General features: G+C 42.4%; 2 protein-coding genes across 2 annotated transcripts in view; both read right to left on the bottom strand.

Annotated features, from left to right (window-relative positions):
• Positions 1-11,449: 11,449 nt before the first annotated feature.
• Positions 11,450-13,593, bottom strand: LOC146621877 (granzyme K-like). Its single transcript, XM_085367612.1, has 5 exons — positions 13,530-13,593; positions 13,232-13,373; positions 12,224-12,362; positions 11,699-11,968; positions 11,450-11,602 (listed from the first exon to the last, which is right to left on the bottom strand). The coding sequence occupies exons 1-5, from the start codon at positions 13,591-13,593 to the stop codon at positions 11,450-11,452; spliced, it is 768 nt and encodes a 255-aa protein (XP_085223738.1).
• Positions 13,594-17,869: 4,276 nt separating this feature from the next.
• The window catches only part of LOC146621878 (granzyme K-like), a 2,837-nt gene continuing 1,358 nt past the window's right edge, over positions 17,870-19,348 (bottom strand). The window contains exons 3-5 of the mRNA XM_085367617.1: positions 18,794-18,932; positions 18,112-18,378; positions 17,870-18,022 (exon numbers count right to left, since the gene is read on the bottom strand). Coding sequence (XP_085223743.1) covers positions 17,870-18,022; positions 18,112-18,378; positions 18,794-18,932 — 559 coding nt within the window. The remainder of the gene's footprint in view (positions 18,023-18,111; positions 18,379-18,793; positions 18,933-19,348) is intronic.

Below are 19,348 nucleotides of genomic sequence, written 5' to 3' on the forward strand. Positions count from 1 at the left end.
TTAATCCAATCATTGGCACACAGTTGGCAGTTTTATGACAATTTTTGCACATTTTTCCACTGAAGTAACATGGATGTCATTGAACGTGAACGTATCAAGGTACCAAATGCTGTACTAATCAGTGGGTTTTCTGGTACAGAGACTGATGAAGAAGTTGTTAAGTTTTTGCAACACTATGGTTCTATTGCACGAACAGTGAAAATTGCTAGTTCTGACCCTGACTTTAAAGATACAGTTATAGTTGAGTTTGAGTATGGCACAGCCATTGAGTCGATTCAGGGTGAACTACCCTGTCACAGAACAACATCTGACCCAAATGTAGTTCACAGCATCCAACTCTTATCCCCAATTTACAGTGCTAAGCTAACGGCTAGTACTACAGAGTCTTACCTTTCTAATTTAAAGGGTATTGCTAAGGTGAGTGGGGTAGATTATGAGAAAATGCTACTTAGTGAACTTAACAAACTTCAGGCCTCTGCTGGGGAAAGGGAGGGTACAGCCCCCTCTAAGGTCATTTCAGTAGATGACCCAGTCCCTTTAATACCTGGTTCTGTTTTGAGACGACCAAGCAGTGAAACTATCCCACCCACTCTGACCACTGACACCATCAATCCTTCCCTTACTGACAGACCAGCTCCTATTTTGAACCCTGAACACTTGACCACACCTGAAGTCCAGAGGGTCATTGTGGAGCACATTGTCAAAAGTACTGATATGTCCCAATCCTATCCAAGCTCTGTAAAATTCAGGTCCTTTTCTGGAAAAACTCCATGCCCTAATACGGAGGTTGACTATGACACTTGGCGAAGTCATGTTGAGTTTTATCTTGCAGATTCTTCTGTTCCTGAAAGACAAGTAGTACGGAAGATCATTGACAGTCTCTTACCGCCAGCTGCAAACATTGTTAAACAATTGGGTCCCTTGTCCAGCCTCAAAGACTTTTTGAGCTTGCTTGATTCTGCATATGGAACTGTAGATGACGTTGATGAGCTGTTCGCAAAATTCTTGAGTACAAACCAAAATGCTGGCGAAAAACCTTCAGCCTATGTGCACAGGCTGCAGACTACCCTTGACAAAGTTGTAAAAGGGGGAGGAGTCCCAGTTAGTGATTTCGATCAGCAGCTTTTGAAGCAGTTCTGTAGGGGATGCTGGGATGATAACCTAATCGCTAGCCTCCATCTAGAGCAAAAGAAATCCAGTCCACCCTCCTTTTCTGAGCTGCTTTTACTCTTGCGAACAGAGGAAGATAAGCAGGCAGCCAAGTCAACTCGCATGAAGCAGCACTTGGGAATTTCAAAAGTAAAGGTGCAGTCCAATCCTTTAAATGTTTACCCAACCACTGAGTTTCAAGCTGCTGCTGCTACTGACAGCTCCGCTCAAGCATCTGCCAAGAAACTGCAAAAACAAATTGCTCAACTGCAAGAACAGTTAAGTTCCTTAAAAGCTTCAATGGAAACCATGGTTGCAAAGAAACCTCAGGCAAAGTTCCCAAAAGCTGTAAAGAAACAGCAGCTAAAGGAGGCACAAACACAGAACTCTCCGTTGAAAAATGAAGGCTTTGGCAAAAACAAAAAGCCTCGCCCATGGTTCTGCTTTAACTGTGGCGAGGATGGCCATATAGCTCCCTCTTGTGACAATGAGCCGAATCCCAGTACTGTTGAAGCCAAGCGGAAAGAGCTAAGGGTAAAACAAAAAGCTTGGGAAGACCAATGTGACTCTGATTTAAACTAGTTCCTGTTTCAGTTGAGGGACAAACTGGAACTAGAAGCGACAAAAGTCCCACTCAAAACCGCCCAACAAAAAAGTGTTGTGCACAAACAAGTATGCGTCATTCCAGCTTTCCAAAGGGCTTAATTGGCAAGAAGTGCACAGCTAATGTCAACATAGCTGGAGTGAGTTGCAATTCTTTGTTAGACTCTGGGTCGCAAGTAACGACTATTTCACACTCATTTTACCAGAGACATTTGTCTGATCTTCCCATCCAGCCAATCAGTGACTTAGATGTTGAGGGTGCAAATGGACAAGTTGTACCTTATCTAGGGTATGTAGAAGTTCCAATTGGCTTTCCAAAGGAGTTTGTTGAGTCTGAGCCCCAAATTTCTACATTAGCTCTCATTGTCCCTGATTTACGTTCCAGCACAGACTTACCAGTTTTAATTGGTACAAATGCCCTTGATGTTTTATATGAGGAACACTGTAGGGATACTCCTATTTCATCAGCTGTCTATGGCTATAGTCAGATTTTAAAAATCCTTGAACATAGACATGAAACAAAAAGCACAGGAAAGCTTGGACTAATGACACTGAGGGGCAACACACCTTACGTAATACCAGCTCATGAAAGGGTTTGCCTAGAGAGTTACGCCCACCTAAATTCACCTCCCACTGACAGATGGGCAGTTGTAGAGCATCCAACTTCCTCAGCCCTTCCGGGAGGAATCTTTGTCGATTGCTGCCTTATCACAGTGCCACGTCAAAGTCCTTACAAGCATCCTATTTGGATCAGAAACGAAACCGATCATGACATCATCCTTCCTGGCAACTGCGTTCTTGCTGAACTACACATTGCAGACCAAGTCCTTGAAACTCAAACCACGTCGAGTGCAAACTCTGCAGGCTGTTGCAGCCTGTCTGCAGACTCATGGTCATCACCCAGTGACCAGTTGACCTTTGATTTTGGCGATTCACCTCTGCCCGAGGAATGGAAAAGTCGGGTCACGCAGAGTCTTAGTGCCTACCGTGACGTTTTTGCATGCCACGATCTCGACTTTGGCCATGCCACTAAAGTTAAGCATAAGATCAAGCTTAAAGACGAAACGCCTATAAAACAGAGATCGCGGCCCATTCATCCAAATGACTACGAAGCAGTCAGAAAACACCTTAAAATGCTTCTCGATGCTGGGGTAATAAGACAGTCAGAATCTCCCTTCTCATTCCCCATCGTTGTAGTCAAGAAAAAGAATGGTGAGGTACGCCTCTGTGTGGATTACCGCAAGCTTAATGTGCAAACGGTAAAAGATGCTTACGCGTTGCCAAACCTCGAAGAGACCTTCTCCGCCCTATCTGGTTCAAACTGGTTTTCTGTCATGGACTTGAAGTCAGGCTATTACCAGATAGAGATGGAGGAGGAGGATAAAGCCAAAACAGCCTTCGTATGCCCACTGGGGTTTTATGAGTTCAATCGAATGCCCCAAGGCATCACAAATGCTCCCAGCACCTTTCAGAGGTTAATGGAGAGGTGTATGGGAGACATTAATCTCAAGGAGGTACTCGTCTTCCTAGACGATTTGATTGTTTTCTCAGACTCCCTCGAGCAACATGAACAGAGGCTAAAGCATGTTTTGGACCGTCTTCGTGAATATGGCTTAAAGTTGTCCCCGAAAAAATGTCGCTTTTTCCAGACATCAGTTAAATATTTGGGCCATATTGTCTCCAAAAATGGTGTGCAGACTGATCCTGAAAAGGTTGCTGCTATCAAGACCTGGCCAGTGCCACAAAACTTGAAACAGCTGAAGTCATTTTTAGGGTTCACAGGCTATTATCGTCGATTTGTTAAGGACTATTCAAAGATAGTCCGGCCCTTAAACGATCTCACATGTGGCTATCCACCTCTCAGAAAAGGCCAGAAACAAACAGGCACTTCTAAATATCTCAATCCTCGAGAACCCTTTGCAGACAGATGGACACCTGTTTGTCAGTCAGCCTTTGAATGCATTAAGGAGAAGTTAACATCATCCCCTGTATTGGGGTTTGCAGATCCAAAGCTCCAATATGCTCTGCACACTGACGCTAGTACCACGGGCCTGGGTGCCGCTCTTTATCAGGAGCAGGATGGTAAAATGCGCGTCATTGCCTATGCTAGTAGGGGATTGACACCAAGCGAGACCAGATATCCAGCTCATAAGCTAGAATTTCTAGCTCTGAAATGGTCCATTGTCGAAAAATTCCATGATTACCTTTACGGTAACGAGTTCATCGTTGTAACGGATAACAACCCGCTTACATATATTCTGACCACGGCAAAACTTGACGCAGCGAGTTATCGCTGGTTAGCAGCGTTGTCTACCTTCAACTTCCAAATCAAATACAGAGCTGGGAAGGCTAACCAGGATGCCGACGGCCTATCACGGAGGCCTCATCAAACTCTGGCTGCAGATAGTGTGACATTGGAAGAGGAAAACAGGATTCAACAACTCACCTCACGCCTTCTCGGATCCCTTCCAAGCTCTAACAGTGTATGCCCTGACACTGTAGCAGCTATATGTAATAAGCATCTTCTCAATGAGAACAGTGAGAACTCACCTTGTGTCATTCTGGTTGAGTCCTTGGCTATGAGTGCTGATGCCATTCCTGATGCATACAGTGATGCTGAAACATCTGGTCAAGTAGCTGCTCCCTTGTTTTCTGAGCATGAGCTTAAAGAACACCAAAGATCTGACCCAAGCATAAACCACGTCATTCAGTTACTAGAATCTGGTGCTGATGTTCCATGCGAAAACAGGTCTGAAACATTTGACATAAAACTGATGCTCAGAGAATGGAAACGTTTTGAAATGAGAAATGGCCTTCTGTATAGGAAACGACAGTGTGACTCAGTTACAACTTACCAGCTTGTACTCCCTGTCTCTCTTAGGTCTACTGTTCTCAAGCTGCTCCATGATGATATGGGTCATATGGGGTGGGAGAGGACTCATGATCTAGTGAGGGCAAGATTTTATTGGCCTAAGATGGGTGCTGATATTGAGACTAAAATAAAGAACTGTGGTCGTTGTGTTAGAAGGAAGTCCTTGCCTGAAAAAGCAGCACCACTGGTTAACATCAAAACCACACGCCCAATGGAATTGGTGTGTATGGACTTTCTTTCTATTGAACCCGACAGTAAGAGTACCAAAGACGTGTTGGTCATCACAGATCATTTCACGAAATATGCAGTGGCCTTGCCCACCCGAGACCAAAAGGCAACCACTGTGGCCAAAAACCTTTGGGAAAACTTTTTAGTTCACTATGGGTTCCCCGAACGCCTCCATAGTGACCAGGGGAGGGATTTTGAGTCACATGTGATTAGGGAATTGTGCTCAACCACAGGCATTAAAAAAGTAAGGACCAGTCCTTATCACCCAAGAGGTAACCCCGTTGAGCGATTCAATCGCACCCTGCTTGGTATGCTGGGCACTCTGAAGGATGAGCAAAAGATTCATTGGCGTGATTTTGTCAAGCCTCTTACCCACGCCTACAACTGTTCAAAGAGTGAGGTTACCGGGTTTAGCCCTTACGAGCTAATGTTTGGTCGAAAACCCAAGCTACCAGTCGACCTTGCCTTTGGGTTGCCAGTTACAGGGGACTCACCAACATCCCATTCCCAGTATGTGCGCAATCTGAAAGCTAGGCTTGAGGAAAGTTACCAGATTGCACTCGAAAACTCCAAGAGAGTTGCTGAGCAAAACAAGAACAGGTTTGATAAAAAAGTCAGAGAGTCCACACTTCAAGCTGGGGACAGAGTCTTAGTCAAGAACATTCGTTTGCGCAGTAAACACAAACTTGGCGATAAATGGGAACACATGGTGTACCGTGTTGTTAAGAAACTGGAAAATGTTCCTGTGTATGTGGTCCAACCGGAGAAGGGTGGTGGTCCGAGCAGGACTCTTCATCGAGACCTTTTACTTGCATGTGGTGATCTCTCAGACATTGAGGATGAGGTTGAGACAAAGCCCAAACCTCCACGTCGACCTAAGACTCGGCAGAGCCCTTCTGAACCTAAAGATACAGAAATGTCAGAGTCTGAGGAGGAGTATGAATGCATTTCAAGTCATCCCTCAATCCAAACCAAGACGTTTATCAGAATTTGTGACCAAACTCAAAACCATTCCCATGTGCAAAATGAGACAACAAGCTCCGAAATTCAAAATGATCCATGTACGCTCAAAAGTGACAACTCTTTGCTTCAACCAATAGAGACAATCTCGGACGAGAATGACCATGGACAGGGAAATCAAACTGAACCTGAATTGCTGAATGAGGAATCTCACTCCAACATCATGGGAGAGAATCATATTGTCCAAGTTCAAGGAGAACCAGATGTTGAGATAGAAAACATAGAGCAGAGTGAAAATATCACTGACCAACATGCTGAACAAACACCTGAAATAACTCCTGAAACACCTCAAGTGAGAAAATCTGAGAGATTAAAGCGACCCCCAGGACGGTTTCATTACCCCCAGTTGGGTCAACCCCTTATATCCTTTGCACAACGATTTCTGGATAACTTTAACCAAGCTCTTGAGTCGTTTAGTAGCTATGAAAACACTCAAATCTATGATGTTTAGATACATTTTAAGTACATGAAGGCACTCATGTTTATTCAAAGGGGGAGGGTGTAACCCCTATAGACATGGTTACTAGTATTTTCTTGTTTTTACCTGGTATTATTATTTCCGACACCCCTTGAACACACTTTGATTTTCCGTAGTTCAGTGAATGCAACAAAAGCACGTTGCTGCATTAAGCTAGGCAAAACGGAGCAAGACACCGAGAGCAAATAACAAGCTACACAAGGCCTTTATGTGTTTTACTCTCGACCAAAACCAGGCAGAGCGTGTATTTGTTTCTTGGGAATTCCGACTGGTTTTTTGTGATCCTGGATCTGAAGTGGTTCTGGATATGGATGGCGAGCCAGACCCTGTGAAAACTCTTGGCGAATCCAAAAGCAGTGTGGCCAGCTGTTCTGGATGCAGGAGTAGAGCTACAGTCTGAATTACTTCGAATCGCAGGATTTCAGATAAGCAAGAGCAAAAACTGCTTACTTCATACGGATTGTTTCTCTGGGAAACTATTGAACTCCCAATATCCTGCTCATCAGGAGTCAGGTCTAAAGAGACTACTTATTTTATTTTATTTTGTTGTTATTTTCAAAAGAGCGCTCTTCTCTGTTGATCTTCTGTTAATTTTCTATGCTGTTTACATTGGATTATTGCACCACTGTAACATTGTAATAAATCTGCCGGCTGTTCAACACTCAATTCTCTCAAATTTATTTTACTCCTCTCGAATCTAGTCTATAAGTTTAACCCTACTATACTAAGCAGGTGTTACATTTAGTTGACATTGATCAGCTCTTTTTATTAAACTGTGTTGCTCCACACATGTCAGGGAGCTGGGTCTGAGGGACCCAGGGCTCAGGAATAGTTTCTGGACTTGTGTATTTTTGGTGCTGCTGTCCCTCGGTGCATATGTGTGTTTGAGCACCAGTTTACAGGCATCTTCAGGGGGCAGTGTGCAAGGAGTATCATGAGACATGGAGCACGAGCACTGGGAAGAAGACACGGAACGGCAATCGGGGTGCAGGGGGATTGTTTGTTGTGCAATTATTTACGACTGTGGTGGGGCGTGGTCTGCGGTGCCGTGCATGTAGGGCGAGTTAACACACGGGGACTCAGGGGTTGGTGTGTGTTGTGGTGAGAAGTGCTCAATAAAATGGCTCAAAACTATGATTCTTGGACCCGTCGTGCCTTAATTCCACCACAACGACACTGTAAACAAACACACTGTCTGCTTCCAAGAGTCCAGCATTTGGGTCCTCTGTCCCCACAACCCCACGGTCTGCCAGCGCAGACTGTGACAACACATGAGATAAAAATACTTTTCTCAGCAGAACATTTCTTCTTATCTCTCTTTTATCAGATTCTTAAAAGCACCGAGCATTTTCTGTTGAGCTCACAGGATGTGATCCAACGATGAGTCAGCAAAAATAGAGACGTGAACTGATGGCTGATTGTGTTTTAGCACCTGTGGTTTATGTGCAGCTCACAGTGCCGCTGGGTGTTGTTTGACACTTTTGGCAACACATCATAGAGCCTTGGTCACCAACAGGCGGGCTGCAGTTCAGATCTGAACTCAGATGTTTGATGTTTCTCATTTATTCTCTGCTCCTTCATTGTGAAAATTAATAATAATTATTGCTAAACTGTACTTTCTTTATTTGACATTTGCAGACACTGATACCACTGTTAGGCTACTTCAATATAAATCTTGTATTGAATTATAATGTATGTGGAACTTTATGATCTTCTGAAACCTAACCGGCATTTGTGTTTGGAAGCAAAGAAAGACTTTCGTTGCATAGAGAAATGCTTTTTCTTCTTGTACATATGACATTAAACACTTTGAATCTTGAATCTTTGTTTAAGGATATTCTCTCTAACTGGACCTCTTTACATTTGAATTGATTATCCTTATCATTGAGTCCATTGACTTCAGCTGAAATAAAGTTGCCAGGCCCACATCTGTGGGTCCTGCTGACCACAGAGTGTCAGGAAGAGTCGCAAGTACGGCCACTGCATCAGCATGGTCTGTTCTTTCTCTTCCGGCAGGCAGAGGGAGCCACCACAGGGGTGACTCAGCCTCAGTCAATGGCAGCTACACCAGAGGTGACCCAGTCTCAGCCAGTAGCTGGGACATCACAAGGCAGCATAACTACACAGAGTGTGACTTTGCTTCCTCTTTCGCATTTCAGCCCAGAAGGAGCTCTGGAAGAAGCTCAACCTGAGGCTCCTCGGAGTGCAGAACGGGTCAGCCAGGAAGTGGCACCCAGGATTCATGGACTTCTCTATCAGTTTCTCCAGCACTCGTCTGGCACAAGGAATGAGACAACAACCTGTAACCAATATTCCCATGAAAGTAACAAGAGAAAACATGGCAGACATAAACACACCCTTCCATTGGCCAAACACAGATGTCACCCAGTTCTCCGGCGCATTATTGACTCCCGAATGTTCATGCATAGTTTTGGACAACATTTTCAAACCCTCCAGAGCCCTGGTTACAGAGCCATCTGGAGCAGTGTTGCTGGGAATGAAAGTACAACACATGTCACCAAACATGGCACATACACATCAATGTGCGCGTGTCATGTTGTGGTATAGCTTTTACCTTACTCCCTATAGGCATCATTGGTGCCTCTAACCGCACCATAGCACATGTCCCCACACTCCCCAAAGGGTTTGATGTCCACAGTAATAATACAACCCACTTCTAGCCCATTTACCTATTATGGTGTTTGTGTCACTTCCATTATTTGTGGTCCTTCCCATGAGAGTATTTCACACTGTCCGTTGAGAATTTAAAACATGTGTAATTATTTTGTTTGGGTATAAATGATCCTACCTGTGTGCGCTTGTCAATTGCTGGATATAAACTTGACAGTGTGGTGCACTCTCCTGTGGACACAGCTTCTCTAGTCAGCCTCAACATACAATTATAACCCCACTCATCCTCTGGATACAGAGGCGCAGGTTCAGTGGACAAACGAGGCCTAGCTGTGGCACAGGCAACACAATCATCTACATGCTGTTCCCTATTTTGAGCCACCCAGTCCAGCCAGAGATTACGTTCAATTAAATCTTGTGGTTTCAGGCGAGTGTAGTTGACTACAACTACCTTTCTATCTGAGTTTTGGTTACCTTTTATGTCCCATTACCCCTTACTACAGGCTTTGTTGGATTAGCTTTTTTAAGAAAATTAACTTTTATTAACCCCTTTGGGTCTGTCCCTGCAGTCTCCACACCCAGAACGAGATATATGGAGGGTTTTTTTTGGTATTTTTTAGATATACAATTTTTATTCGTTATCAAGAGTAGCACAAAACATGACAACCAAACAGAAAAGAAAAGAAAGAAAAGAAAGAGAGAAAAAAAATTACACATCCACACACACACACACACACACACACACACACACACACACACACACACACACACACACACACACACACACACACACACACACACACACACACAAAACACATTTTCACTCAATTACCCACAGATATAGAAAGACAAAAAGATAAACTCTAAGAATGAATTGTCCTTTACACTTACTTCCTATTTAACTGAGAACATCTTAATCGCAACCACCCCCCCTCAACAGTTGGGACAAAACATTTGGCAAATAAGAAAGCAAAGGGGACCAAACATTGAGAAAGAGACCCTCATTTCCTCCTAAAATAGCAGCAGTTCTTTCGTGAGGAATAACTTTAAATAATTGAGTGAAAACATGTTTTGTGTGTGTGTGGATGTGTAAATTTTTTTTCTCTTTCTTTTCTGTTTGGTTGTTATGTTTTATGCTATTCTTGATAACGAATAAAAATTGTATATCATAAAATGCCTGGGCTGATTTTTTGTCCCAGCCCTGCTTATGACTCATTCATGTCATTGAGATGTGTCTCCGGTATCAGCTACCACTGTTTCCTTCTCAGGAGTTTGGGATCGCAGTCCCGGCAGTGCAGGACTACTTAAGCAGTCTGGCTTTTGTAGAATGTTTTATGTCTTGATATTTTTTGCTTTGTGTTTTTTTTTTATTCCCTTCTGTTTTTATTATTATTATTCATTTAATATATTTTCACATGTTTTAAATTTTTTGGTCAGTCCAGTGAAGCAATTTGTTACTTTGGTTCTGAAGGAACAGAACAGAAATATATCATTAATATTAATCCTCAGCGTCCTGCTCCTCTGCAGACCTGTCAGACTTCAGTTTATAGGGTGATTAGCAGCTCTTTATTACACCACACATGCAAACACTTCCTTCTTGTTCTCATGCAGATCATTTCTTCTTCTCTTTTCTTTATCAGGTGTGAAATGCTCTGAAACTCAACGACTCAGAGTTTCTATGTTGAGCTCACAGGATGTGATCTCACCCTCAGTCAGACAGTAAAAACAGACCAATGGGAAATGAGATGTGCTGATATTGTTTTAACACCTGAGGTCACATTTATCATAAATAATATTAACTATGTTGTTCTAAACTTTAAATAAAGAAGGCTGCTGGAATAATAATGAGATAAACAAAGACACAGAGTTGGTGGAGATGCTGAAATCATGACTTTATGGATGTGCTGGATGTCAGAGATCCTCTGAAACAATGAAAGAAAGAGGACGGAAATGTGTCTTTTTATTCATGCGTTCAGCTTTATTAGAAAGTTAGAGAAATATCATTGTTGGTTTTTAAGCACAAATAATTGGAATGAGAAATGAACAAATGAGAAAGCGTGCAAAAAAAAGAAAGAATATAATACAGGAGGTGGTGAATCTCTCTGAAGAGAGCAAAATGAAAATAAGTCCTGCAGCAGGAATTTGCAGCTTGTTTCAGGAAGCTGATTTACCCCCCCCCCCATTAACTGGTTTGGGGTCCAGTTAATGTTTGTGCCACATTGTGCCTGCTTTAAGTTCCTTCAATGGCAGTAATGGACTAACCAACAGAGGGCTGCTATCATACTGTATATGCGCAGAGTGTGTAACAATTATTGCAAAGCAGAAGCTAAAATATAATGAAATGTAAGAGAAACACTAAAATGATCAAATGCAGAATGGTCTACAGACACAGCACTGACAGATTTACCATAAACCATCAAAGGTTCTCATCTTGCTCGTGCAGCCTGACGCCTGTGCTTTCATGACATTCAGAATGATTTCATTGTCTTCTTGATCCACTTTAGTTGTTTCCTTGAGACAAACGAGTAGACTCCAGGTTTTTTAATGATACCACAACCCCGTCCAAAAGAAGTGACTCCAACCAGCGCTCCATCGCACAACAGCGGGCCTCCTGAATCCCCCTGCAGCAAGAACAAACACATGACAGTGTTTCAGGTGTTGAGCTGAATGAACATTTACCTCAAACAAGGAAAAATACATGTATTCTTCATACGTACCTGACAGGTATCAGCGACGTTTGTACCATCTGAACCAGCACATATCATGTGTTTGGTGATCTTAGGTCTGTGGTTGTAATAATCACGAGAGTTGCACTTCTGCCTGCCGACCACAGTCACATTGACAGACTTGAGGACGTCTGATGTTCGTTTTGTTTCGGTTCGTCCCCATCCAGCCACCAGACACCTGCTGCCAGCTGCCGGGTCTCTCACAGTGTTGCCAAACTTGAGCCACTTCACTGCCCTGGTCAGAGTCACTGGTTCCTGAAGCTAAAAAAAGAAACACTGAGTGACACTGATGTAGTAACTTTACAGAGTTGGTCTTAAAGCTTATATTTATGCAGCACTGTGCTAAAGTCTTGAACCGTCATCTATTTGCATGTTTTACTTTGAAAATGGGAAATATGTGCAGTATTATTGAAACGTAGACATACACAGACATACGTCATGTAAGGTAAAAACAAATGCATTAATCCTGTTGCATTTTTACTTGACTTGTTTTTGGGGATTAGTTTACCACCTTACCTTCACCAACATGAGGTCGTTGCCCTTGGTTACATGGGTATAGTTGGGATGTGGAAAAAGTTTCTCAACCTCTCGGATCTGCTTTGAATCTTTTTCCTTTTTCCTGATGGAGTGCGCTCCCAGGACCACCTTATACATACTGTCAAAGAAAAGTTACACATTTAGAGGGTTAACAGATCAGGAGTTTCTATAAGAATAATCATATTAATGCTATTAGTGTATATATTAATACATCTGGCTGCGTAATGGCTGTTACTAAGTCTCTGATGATCATTAGAGACTTAGCAACATCGTAGCATCGTATTTCCTCCAGCTGAAATACAAACTTCAACAATATAAAATATTATAAATCAAGAATAAGAAAAAAAATAAGAATTCAATAATATAAAATGTTTTAAGAGTTGTAAATATCTGTACAGTTCTTGGTTTAAACAGCTTGACATGTAAAATTATAGAAACGTGTGTGTTTTGACCTTTGAAGACTCTGGATCGATTTTACTTCCTACTTTCTTGGTCCAGCTCTGGAGCAGCTGGAACACCTTAAAACGTTCAGCTTTACTATTTAAAAGGCAGATTTTCTTCATGTGTGAATGTAATGAAAGCTGAATTAGAGAAACATTTGTTTTTTTAAATACATTTATGATGTGATAAGCCTCTGTTTTCATTCAAGCTGTTGTCTTTCACACATTTCATGAAGACAAACTTTGAGTGGTTTCCACAAACACATTCACCTGTTTGGTTTCTGTCTATAATGTAAGAAAACAAGAATATAAGATGAGGAAAGACATGTAGATATAGCAACGGGCCCAAATGTTTGTACTGACCTTTGCAGTAAAATGGTAATGCACTCACTCTAAACCAGTATGTATTAGTAGAGTGAGTGCATGGACATTACAATTTATCACAATTAACAAAGGAGACAATGTTTCACACTGTCTGTAAAAAATAAATAATGTAATTTTATTTTTTAGAAAAAAATAAGAAAAAATTAAAAGTTCATGTTCCTACCGAGTGCAGTGGGCAGCCGTCAGCACCCACTGTGGATGGATCAATGTCCCTCCACACGAAGACAGTTTACTTCTTAAATAAGCCATGAAAGGCAGCGAGTGCGGCTCGACTTCTTTCCCTTGAATGATCTCAGAACCGTGACCTGAAACAAAAAGAAAATATCCAAAAACATAAATCAGCACATGATCAAGTCAAGAACAGATGAGTGGAAAAACACTGCACCAAGATATCAGCAATGTGTTCTTTGTTGTTTACATAACACAATCATTCATTAAAGCCCAATAGAAACGTTACTCACCTGGCTGTGTGATGAAGAGGAGCACGCACGAGAGGAAAAGACCGAAACTCCTCAGGCAGAACATTTTTCCTGGCTGTGGTAGATCAGATGTTGAATGCAGTGAAACCCGCTGTGATGAATCACACACAAAACTGAGGAGTGCTGATGTTGTTCTAATGCCTGTGCTCAGACTGGTCATAAGTGATGACCTTAAGCTCTTTTTATATCGTGCATTATCTCACATCAAATCTTGGTGCAACACTTTGAGCAACACGTATGAATGTTTCTAGCAACAGCTCACAGTTTCAGTGGGTGTGTGTCCACACTGTCAGTTACACTCATGAGTGTTTCTAAATGCCCCATTTTAATTAGAATATTTATGAAAGCAAATGATCTGAAAGGACAGAGCGTACAAACTACTGACCAATACTTCAGAATACAATAACTGAACTCTATTTCCCTCAATCAGCCACACTAATTATTTGATCCTCTGCTGAAACTGATTACAGATTACTCATTAAGTGTATGAAGCACACCGATCCACTGAATCAATTCACTCCATGCTCACCTCCTATCACCGTGGGTAAGACCGAAGGACATCAGGGACACGACTGAAGACGTACACTGGGGTAGACAACAAGATCATCAGCGATAAGCTTGGTGAGAAGGTGACAAGTGTTGGTGTGATTATTCAGAAATGGAGAAATGTCACTTCCTCAGTCTCTCTATGAACCCGATTACAAGCAAAGACTCTTCAAACGCACCACAGCAGCTTCTAGCTTCTCCTTTTCTCCCTGCAGACGCTCCGGGTGTATTCCTACAAACTGTGTTCCTGCCAGCAGCTCACCTTCACTCAGAGAAACCATCACTGCTTTTAATACAACTGCAGTCAGCTGGAGTCTGCTATGAGCTCACTTCAAGCTTAAACATTGTGAGTTTAGTCTCTGTAATAAAAGAATTTACCAAATATGAAATAAAGTTGTTCTTCAATTAAAGGCATAAACATTAAAATCTGACTCTGTGTGTGAGAGAGATGGATGGATACAGTATCTCACAAAAGTGAGTACACCCCTCACATTTTTCATGGGACAACATTGAAGATGTGACACTTTGCTACAATGTAAAGTAGTCAGTGTACAGCTTGTATAACAGTGTAAATTTGCTGTCACCTCAAAATAACTCAAACACAGCCATTATTGCCTAAACCAAGCAAAGGTGGCAGCAACAAAAGTGAGTACACCCCTAAGTAAAAAAGGTCCACTGTCTCATACTCTTATGTGATTGGGAGTCACTTGGGAAGGCAGTGTAGTAACATCCATTTCATTCAAAGGTGTGGACGGAAACAAAGCAAAACCTAAACTGGAGAAAAAACACAACACAGAACTGAAATGGCAAAGCAGGCAGACGCAGGTAGATGACACAGAACGAACACAGACGACAGAGGGAGACAACCCGGCAACAGGCAGAAGAACACACAGGGCTTAAATACACACAGCAGTAATCAGGGGATGGGAGACAGGAGGGAAGCACACCTGGGTGAAATCATGACTGACGAGGCAGGTGAAACGTAAGCTGAACACACTCACATAAGAAAAGGACCTTCAGAACAAGACAGGAACACATACACGTAATGACACAACACACACAAACAACAGAACATAGGAACACGAAACGTGAAAAAAGGACAGTACAACACCCCAGAATAACAATAAACTAAAACATAAACATGGAGTCACAGACTCTGGACCATGACAAAAAAAGCTAAACATGAGAGGGTTTTGGACAAAGTGTGTGTTCTCCATTCTTTAAGCATCGGTTCGAGCACCGTTTAAGCACCGGCACCGTTTCAAAATTACCGGTTTGGCACCGGTATCAGACAAAACCTAAACGATACCCATCCCTAGTGTCACTGTCACCTCTAACAGACTGTGTGCACATAGCAGGCTGGTTTTGTTGCTGTAGATCATCCTGGACTGTTTGTCTTCCTGTGTCCTATTTAGACCGTGTTAAAGTTAAAACTGCTCATGTGACAGGATGTGAGTTAGAGTGCCGTTCCTTCTAAAGTTTGGAACATGCAAACGGCCATGAGGGACTCCTTCATTAAACTTTTGCCTAGCAACCTGGACTGAAGCTTACAGCGGGACTAAGGGACCCAAACAGGAAGTTTGCAGCCTGATAAATAAAGGCCCATAAACAGGTGACAAACAACAAACCGGTTGGACTGTGTACAAAACTGAAAGCTGTGAATAATGATAACATCACCTAACATGTCACGGTCCTGGGTCTTTGACCAGAAGTTTGATTTTTTTAAATTTATTATTTATTCTTTTGGATGATTTACTTTCACTCTGTGGTATTTAGTGTTGAGTATGATAGTCTAGTCCAGGGCCGGTGTCCTGCAGGCTTTAGATCTCACCCTGGGTCAACACACCTGAATCACATGATTAGTTCATTACCAGCCTCTGGAGAACTTCAATACATGTTGTGGAGGTCATTTAACCATTTAAATCAGCTGTGTTGGATCAAGGACACATCTAAGACCTGCAGGACACCGGCCCTTGAGGCCTGGAGTTCCCCACCCCTGGACTAGTCCGTAGTTCCTGATGATGTCAGTTCTTTTCTGTGTCCAGTCTGTGTCCGTCATGTCTCCATGTCAGTGTCACGTTCACGTGTCTTAGTCCTGGTCTCTGTGTTGGTTTCTTTTCTCTCGTCCTGTGTGCATTGTGTCTCTTTACTCTGTAGTTAGTTCCAGTTGTCTTCCCACCTGTTAGTCATGGTCTTGTTAGCTGCTGTGTCCTCCGTTTTCTCTGTTCCTTGTTGCATCATCTCAGCTGGCTGTGTGTCCAGTTTTCTCCTTGCCTGAGTTTTTGTATTTCCTGTAACAGCAATGAGGCTTCATTTAATTTGTCTTTGGTTCCTACTCTGCCTGCACACAGTGCACCATGACACAACAGGCTAAAGTAAATGCATAAAGCATTATCAGCAAAGTGATCACATTCATATGCAGGGTCAATCATGCAGTTAGAACAGATGGACAGTTTAATGCCTCGAACAGGTTATTGCTCAACAAGCCAGATCTGTCATTGTCGCTCTGCACGAGTGTTATTGTCCTCGTTCTGTTTTTGTTCTCCTCAGAGGTTACAGTTACAGGACACTGGATCGCTCCTTGTGTCTGTATCACTGTGAAACTAAGCTTAGATTGTCATTTTCATTCTGTGCTCTAAAGACTGACACACATCATGTCAGGGTGTTGTTTAAGGATGTTTGTGGTGAGTGATGTGTTCAGGGTCCAGGCCAGGGGACTTCTTGCTCTGTGGCTTGTGGTCATAAAAAAACACTAAAAATGGAGGACTGAAACAATTCCTCATTGCAAAATAATGTGAAAGATTTAGGAGTTTGGTTTGGGCTCGTCGGCAGGTGAGGCCGAGACACAGCTCATCACACCTCCCTGCATCAACGACTGTGACCCGAGGTTGTGGCTGTGTATGAGACAAAACTGCAGCCACGTGTTGTTAGAAGTGACAATCGAAAAAAGAAAAGTGTGAAAGAGTGAAGTATGTGGTGCAAAAAACAGGACGCTTTGAAAGAACCATGAATGAAAGAAAGAGCCACGAGCTTTATTCGAAAGTAGAAAGAATAGAAAATGTGTCAGGACAAATTGTTGTTTTAGGATTGTTTGTTTGTTTTTTTTAGCACAAATATTCAAAGAGCAATAAAATACACAAGAATTTATGCTTAAAAATTCAGCATAAAAACATTCTGGCCACAATCTTTAGTTTCTAACACAGGAGATGGTGACAAACCATGACTGACAGACTGAATAAACTCACTTTGTTTTATGTTCATGGATTATGTGTGATAATTAAAAATAATTGAAAAAGAGAAATTACAAATTAAAATTTGAGTGAAAATAACATCTTTTCACAAATCAGTAAATTGCAGGGTAAAAAAGCTCATTTTCCCCTGTAGAAATGTGAAGCTTGCTTTTGGAGCTGTCGTGATCGTTGCGAGGTCATCACACTTATACAGGGTTGTGTATACACGTGTAATTACAACAGCTAAAATGAAAAACAGCAATCCATAAACCATCACAGTGGCTGTGCCTTTTTTAATACTGAATGGCTAAAAAACGTGTTCAGGTCAGTCCAGTTAATGTTCCCGCCTTCAGTTCCTGCAGTGGAAACGACTGACCGTGACAGCACCGCTACATGTGCAGAATGTGAGCAAGCTAGCAGAAGCTAAAAACTGAGAAATGATAAAATGGACAATGGTCTACAGAGACATCACCGAGAGATTTAACATGAAAGCATCAAAGATTCTCCTCTTGCTCGTAGAGACTGACGCCTGTGCTTTCATGACATTTAAGCTGACTTTAATGTTTCCTTGATCCACTTCAGTTGTTTCCTTGAGACAAACGAGTAGACTCCAGGTTTTTCAATGACACCACAACCCCGTCCAAAAGAAGTGACTCCAACCAGCGCTCCATCGCACAACAGCGGCCCTCCTGAATCCCCCTGCAGCAAGAACAAACACATGACAGTGTTTCAGGTGTTGAGCTGAATGCAAGGAAACAAGGAAAAATACATGTATTCTTCATACGTACCTGACAGGTATCAGCGACGTTTGTACCATCTGAACCAGCACATATCATGTCATCAGTGATAACAGGGTCGTGGTCGTAATAATCACGAGAGTTGCACGTCTGCCTGTCGACCACAGTCACATTGACAGACTTGAGGACGTCTGATGGTTGTTTTGTTTCGGTTATTCCCCATCCAGCCACCAGACACGTGCTGCCAGCTGCCGGGTCTCTGGCTGTGCGTAACTTGAGCCATTTGACTGCCCCGGTTTTCTTTGCTGGTTTGTTAAGCTAAAAAAAAAAAAGTATACATATAATTAAGTTAATTCTTATTATTAATTATCTAATTAAGTCAATTAATTTAATCTTGTTAAAATGATGTGGCTAACACGTTAACGAGCTAACCCGCCCCGCGTGGTGATCTGTTAACGAGGTATTAGAGATTTGCCGCTTTAATGCAGTTTTGGCGTTAACGTCATTTTAATGAGATTAACACTGGCAGCACTAATATATACATAAATATGCAGCATTGTGCTGAACTTTTGCACCATCAGTCATTCACTCATTTATTTTTATATTTTCCTGAAATATCTGCAGTGATTTGTTGAAATGTGTGTGAACGTGTCTAAAGAGAAAATACTTTATTTAATATGAAAATGTTGCATTTTTTCTTTACTTGCTTTTGGACACTGAATCATCTCCTTACCTTGAGCAACATGAGGTCGTTGCCCAGAGCGACACTGGTGTAGCTGGGATGAGGAACGTGTGTCACAACCTCTCGGATCTGTTTAGAATTTTCTTCCCGTTTCTTGATAGAGTGTGCTCCCAAAGTCGCCTTATTCATACTGCAGCACACGCACGCACGCACGCACGCACGCACGCACGCACGCACACACACACACACACACACACACACACACACACACACACACACACGATGACTGTTTACATGTTTTAAAAGTTAAAAGTTCAGGTTCAGGTTCAAAAACAATAATCATAATTGTCTCATTGCATGTGTGTTAATATATAGCACAGGGGTGTCGGACTCCAGGCCTCGAGGGCCGGTGTCCTGCAGGTCTTAGATGTCTCCTTGATCCATCACAGCTGATTCAAATGGCTAAATGACCTCCTCAACATGTCTCGAGGTTCTCCAGACGCCTGGTAATGAACTCATCATCTGATTCAGGTGTGTTGACCCAGGGTGAGATCTAAAACCTGCAGGACACCGGCCCTCGAGGAGCTTCCACCTCTGGCCTACAGG

This window comes from Diplotaxodon limnothrissa, linkage group LG12 (assembly GCF_057381915.1).
Source record: "Diplotaxodon limnothrissa isolate DT_005_m linkage group LG12, D_limnothrissa_male_GT1.1, whole genome shotgun sequence".
Classification (NCBI taxonomy): domain Eukaryota; kingdom Metazoa; phylum Chordata; class Actinopteri; order Cichliformes; family Cichlidae; genus Diplotaxodon; species Diplotaxodon limnothrissa.